This window comes from Panthera uncia, unplaced genomic scaffold (genome assembly GCF_023721935.1).
Source record: "Panthera uncia isolate 11264 unplaced genomic scaffold, Puncia_PCG_1.0 HiC_scaffold_383, whole genome shotgun sequence".
In the NCBI taxonomy this organism is placed as follows: Eukaryota; Metazoa; Chordata; class Mammalia; order Carnivora; family Felidae; genus Panthera; species Panthera uncia.
This window is the reverse complement of record NW_026059521.1, coordinates 48,255-53,894: the sequence shown is the minus strand read 5'-3', so window position 1 is coordinate 53,894 and position 5,640 is coordinate 48,255. Positions and strand designations below refer to the sequence as shown.

General features: G+C 55.7%; 1 protein-coding gene across 1 annotated transcript; it reads left to right on the top strand.

The window, feature by feature from the left end:
• Positions 1-136: 136 nt before the first annotated feature.
• LOC125918023 (serine protease hepsin) lies at positions 137-4,830 on the top strand (the record flags this gene model as incomplete). The annotated part of the gene is made up of 6 exons (XM_049624085.1): positions 137-343; positions 433-623; positions 3,649-3,744; positions 3,938-4,080; positions 4,263-4,427; positions 4,646-4,830. Coding segments are annotated over 6 exons (841 nt in total), but the record flags the coding sequence as incomplete, so codon positions are not given.
• Positions 4,831-5,640: the final 810 nt, after the last annotated feature.

Genomic DNA, 5,640 nt, shown 5'->3' with positions numbered 1-5,640 from the left:
CCCCCCCCCCCCCCCCCCCCCAACTGGCCATATCCAACCCTACAAGGATGGAGCTGTGTCCTCTCAGACTCCCCCAGGATGGCAGGGCCTTGTCCCCATAGATCCCCAAGGATGGGGCTGTGTCCTGAGGTTCCAGGCCCTCCCGGGGCCCTCGTGACGACTCCGCCTCTCCCACAGATTGTGGCCGTCGGAAGCTGCCTGTGGATCGCATCGTGGGAGGCCAAGACACCAGCCTGGGCAGGTGGCCGTGGCAAGTCAGTCTTCGCTACGATGGAGCTCACCTCTGTGGAGGGTCCCTGCTCTCTGGAGACTGGGTGCTGACAGCTGCCCACTGCTTCCCCGAGTGAGCGTCCCGTAGCGCTGAGGGGGAGAGGCGACGTGGGACGGGCCGTGCCCAGGCAGCTGCCATCCTCCTCTCCTGTCCCCTGGCAGGCGGAACCGGGTCCTGTCCCGATGGCGGGTGTTTGCCGGAGCTGTGGCCCAGGCCTCCCCCCATGGCCTGCAGCTGGGGGTGCAGGCAGTGGTGTACCACGGGGGCTACCTCCCCTTTCGAGACCCCAACAGCGAGGAAAACAGCAATGACATCGCCCTGGTCCACCTGTCCAGCCCCCTGCCCCTCACGGGTAAGTCTGGAGATGAGCCTTGGCCTTGGGGACTCCAGAGGCTGGGAGGAGAGAGGACGGAGCCATAGGAATCCACGGGGGTAAGGGAAACGATCTTGACGGGCACGCGTCAAACAGGGATGACTGGTGCAGCCACTTTGAAAAACCACCCGGCAATTCCTCGAAAAGTCAAACATGGAGTTACCATTGGGCCCAGCAAATTCCACCCCAGGGTACACGCCCGGTAGAAACAGAAACACATGTCCGCACAGAATCTCACGCACAGATGTTCAAGGCAGCTCGGTTGACGACAAGCAAAAGATGACACCCCACACGTCTGACAAACAGATGAACAGAACGTGGTCCATCCACACACGAAAGGAGTGACAGGGTACCGACATAAGACACTCAGATGAGCCTTGAAAACACTGTGCTAAACCAAAGTCAGACACAAAAGGCCGCTCTATGATCCTGTTAAAATGAAATTCCAGAATGGGCAGGTGGGGGGACAGAGAAAGATCGGTGGTTACCAGGGGGTAGGGGAGGTATGACGTAGGGGCGAGGCTGGGGTGGGGAGATTGGGAGGGGATGAGTCAAGAATACAGGACCTCTTTTGTTCCAAAATGGATCACCAGGCACCCAACTCTATGTGAACCCATTAAAAAGCCATTGACTCGTACACTCGAAGAGGGCGACCTGCATGGTGTGTGCATTATGTCTCAAAAGAGCTGTTACCAACAAATATAGTTAAGATGAAATGAAGAGGGGCGCCCGGGTGGTTCAGTCGGTTGAGCGTCCGACTTCGGCTCAGGTCATGATCTCGTGGTTCGTGAGTTCCAGCCCCGCATCGGGCTCTTGTGCTGAGAGCTCAGAGCCTGGAGCCTGCTTCGGATTCTGTGTCTCCCTCTCTCTCTGCCCCTCCCCTGCTCATGGGCTGTCTCTCCCTCTCTCTCAAAAATAAACATAAAAAAAAAATTAAAATTAAAAAGATGAAATGAAGAAGGCTTTTAAAATAGATGAATCAGAGAGGGACTCAGAAGTTAGCCCCTCTGCAATTCTCTGGGGCATTTCCTTGCTGTCAGGGGGCAAGACTCCCCTTGGGGGCCAGGACGCTTCTCCAGGGCCTGCCTCTGGATTGAGAGCAGACCTTGGGCTTCCGCTTTCAGCAGGCCACAGTGTGGTGACACTAATCATAAAAACAATGGCCACGAAGTCGTAGTAATGACGACGATGAGCCTCCGTCAGGCAACGGTACAATGATAATGAAATAGTACAGTTAGCCCCCACGGCAGCCTGGGGAGGGTGCGTCCTCCTCTGATCCTTCGTTCCCACATGGGGAAAGATCCCGACACAGAGAAGGGAACTCTGCTCCAAAGTCCCGCAGCTGGAAAATGGCAAAGATCTGAGCCAAGCCTGCCTGCCATAGGAATCTGTGCGTGTAACCCCCAGGCTGTGCTGCTGGGACTGTTTTGTGGTTTCTATTATACTTATTTTTATGCCTATTTTCTTTTGAATGGTCCGTGTTATTGGTTTTCCCATCGAAAGGGATGATGCACATTTTGCTTTTTTCTTTTGTTTTTATTTTTGAGAGAGAGAGAGAGAGAGAGAGAGAGAGAGAGAGAGCGCATGCACCAGTGGGGGAGAGAGAGAGGGAGAGATCCAAATTGGGCTCCACGCTGACAGCACAGAGCATGTGGGACTTGAACCCACGAACCATGAGATCGTGACCTGAGCCACCCAGGCGCCCCAGATACACTTTTTTTTTTTTTTAAAACAAAGCCTTGTCTTTGGGGGTTACAAATACTGAAGTAAAGAAGTATCCGTGGAAGCACAGGAGGAGGGGGTGGGAGTGGCTTCGGTTCGAGACACGAGGCCGAGGGGGTAACAGCATAGGATTTGGGATCAGATTCCGGGGCTTGCCGTCTGTGGGATCTTGAGTGTGTGGCTTCACCTCTGTCTGTGCCTCAGTTTCCCTGATCCATTAAATGACCGCCTAGGGTTTTTGAGACGATTAAAAGGGGAATGTGAGTAAAGAGCTTCGAGCGATGGCAGCACACAGTGAGCACCCAGTTCGTGTGAGCAGTCACTGCTTTTGTCATTTATTACTGTGACTCATTCATGTGAGCATTTCCTATGTGTCAGATGGGCTGCTCAGTGCTTTGCCAGTTTCTCACCACACCCTCTGGGGGAAAAGATTATTCTGTCCATTTTATAGCGTAGAGCTCCGAGGCTCAGGCCCGTGAAGTCACCAGCAGGGAGCAGACAAACCCTCTGTGTGTGTTGTGCACGGCACGAGGACATCGCATCCCAGGGGCACCATTCTCACTGTTGTGGGCATAGACCTGTGTATCTACTGTGATGATTTTCTGGCAGTTGGAAGTCACGTATGTAAAGATAGGGATGCCTTTTCCTACTTCTCACAAAGGCACCCTCTCGGCAGGGGCTGGCCCTGTGGGCCGGGGTTAAGAACACCGGCTCCGGAATCAGGCCGACCTGGGTTCCAGTTCTAGCTCTGTCACGGAGTCGTTATGAGACTTTGGACGAGTGACTTGGCTTCATGTCCCTCCTCTGGAAATGGGCTAACGGTGCCCCTCCCCCCCCCCCCCCCCCCCGGGCTGATGGGAGTTTGGAGGATACAGGAAAGCGCCTCATACCTCATACACGGTTAACTCAGTTGATGGCAACTCTTCCCGTGGTTATTTTAAAAGAACCGAGGAGGGGCGCCTGGGTGGCTCAGTCGGTTAAGTGTCCGACTTCAGCTCAGGTCACAATCTCACGGTCCGTGAGTTTGAGCCCCACATCGGGCTCTGGGCTGATGGCTCAGAGCCTGGAGCCTGCTTCTGATTCTGTGTCTCCCTCTCTCTCTGCCCCTCCCCTGTTCATGCTCTGTCTCTCTCTGTCTCAAAAATAAATAAATGTTAAAAAAAAAAAAAAAAAAAAAAGAACCGAGGAAAGGGTGTACCGGGGCGCTTGAGGCCGCCAGACAGGGGTTTGGTACAAGGTGGGCCAGGCTGGCAGAGGCTGGACCGCGTGGTCTCTCTCACAGAATACATCCAGCCCGTGTGCCTCCCGGCTGCTGGCCAGGCCCTGGTGGATGGCAAGATCTGTACCGTAACCGGCTGGGGCAACACACAGTACTACGGTGAGTCCCGTCCTCTGTCTGCGGAGCCGCCGTCAGGGAGACTGAGCTGGGCTGGGGAAAAGCAGTCCGGCTGGTCGAATGCTTCTGGGCCCCGGGGCATAGGGACGCTGAGGAGCCTGGGCGGGGGGCACCAGGAGGGAAGGGGGCCGCGCACGCTCCCCAGCCTTGGCCAGCCTTGCCCGCACACCCCCAGGCCAACAGGCTGGGGTACTCCAGGAGGCCCGAGTCCCCATAATCAGCAACGATGTCTGCAACGGCCCCGATTTCTACGCGAACCAGATCAAGCCCAAGATGTTCTGTGCCGGTTACCCTGAGGGTGGCATCGACGCCTGCCAGGTGAGGGACTGTGTGGGGTAGCCCCTAGCCCCTGCCACTCCGGGGATGGAGACCCAGGGCAGGGGGCGGTCGGGCTCCCTATCTCAGGCCCAGGGGGCTCTGTGGCCACAGCCGCTGGCCATTCAAGAGGGCCTCCTGGATGCCCTCTCGGCCTCCAGCCAGGCCTCCCCTTCCCCCACCAGGGTGACAGCGGTGGCCCCTTCGTGTGTGAGGATAGCATCTCTCGGACGCCACGTTGGCGGCTGTGTGGCATCGTGAGCTGGGGCACCGGCTGTGCCCTGGCCCAGAAGCCAGGTGTCTACACCAAAGTCAGTGACTTCCGAGAGTGGATCTTCCAGGCCATAAAGGTGAACGTTGGGCCCAGATGGGAGCCAGAGGGCGGGAGTGTTTGGGACTCTAATGGGGAAAAGGGAGAAGGCGGGGTTTTCTGGAAACCTGTGCTCAGGCCTAGAAGAGGGCGGCCTAGGCAACAGCTGGATTTCAGAGGGCTTCTGGGGAGGGGAGGGGAGCTGTGGGACTGGGGAAACCTCTCAGTCCTCAGAAGCCCCCAGTTGTCTTTCCCCAGACTCACTCCGAAGCCAGCGGCATGGTGACCCAGCTCTGACCTGCGGCTTCTCCTTGATGTGCACGCCTCCAGGGCCCAAGTTCGCCTAGGTGGCTCCAGCCCCACCTGGTGGGGTTCACCCTGGGCCTGGAATGGGACATTTTTCTTCTTGGGCTGAGCCCACAGGTCCAAGGGTACCCTCCCTCCAGGCTCCTCTCTTCCACAGTGGCGGGCCCACTCAGCCCTGGGACCACCCGAGCCTCACCCTCCTGACCCCCATGTAAATATTGTTCTGCCATCTGGGGACCCCCATCTAGGTGCCCCTGATGACAGGATGCTCTTTAAATAATAAAGATCGTTTTGATTAACGTGGCCTCTGAGTTTGCAAATGGCAACAGCAATGAGGACATTTGTGGGGGAGGGAAGAGAGAAGTTAGGGACTGGCACAAATCAGGCAGGGAGCATTATCCTCCAGTCCCCACTGGCTTAAGAGAAAAAAAAAATAATTGGTTCACTTAACTGAAACTGCCCTGGAGCAACGGCTTCAGGTACTGTTGGATCCAGCTGCTCAAATACTTTTTATCGGGACTGTGCCTCATTTCTTCTCTCAGATCTACTTTTCTCCATGCCAGCTTTATTTCCAAGAAGACTCCACTACAACCAGAGACAGAGATGTCCCCCCCCTCAACCCAAATACAAGGCTTATCTTCACGGACCACTTAGCAGCCCCAGTGGAAAGGGAATTCTTAACCAGTAGCTACAGCAAGGTCCAGGCCTGGCTCTCTCTGGACAGATTCGGGTCATATCCTCATCCCTCATCAAATCACTGTGCACGTAATGCATGGAGTTAGGAAGGTTGACACCCAAGAACTGTATGACTTGAGTATAGGGGGTTCCCCAATGGAAAATGGGGCACTTTTTCTAAAAACATGATGTGGATACCCAGTGGGGGAAAAAAGACGTTCATCATAGGCCAACACAGGAAACTGGGTCCCTGTAGGATGGAGACAGGAGTG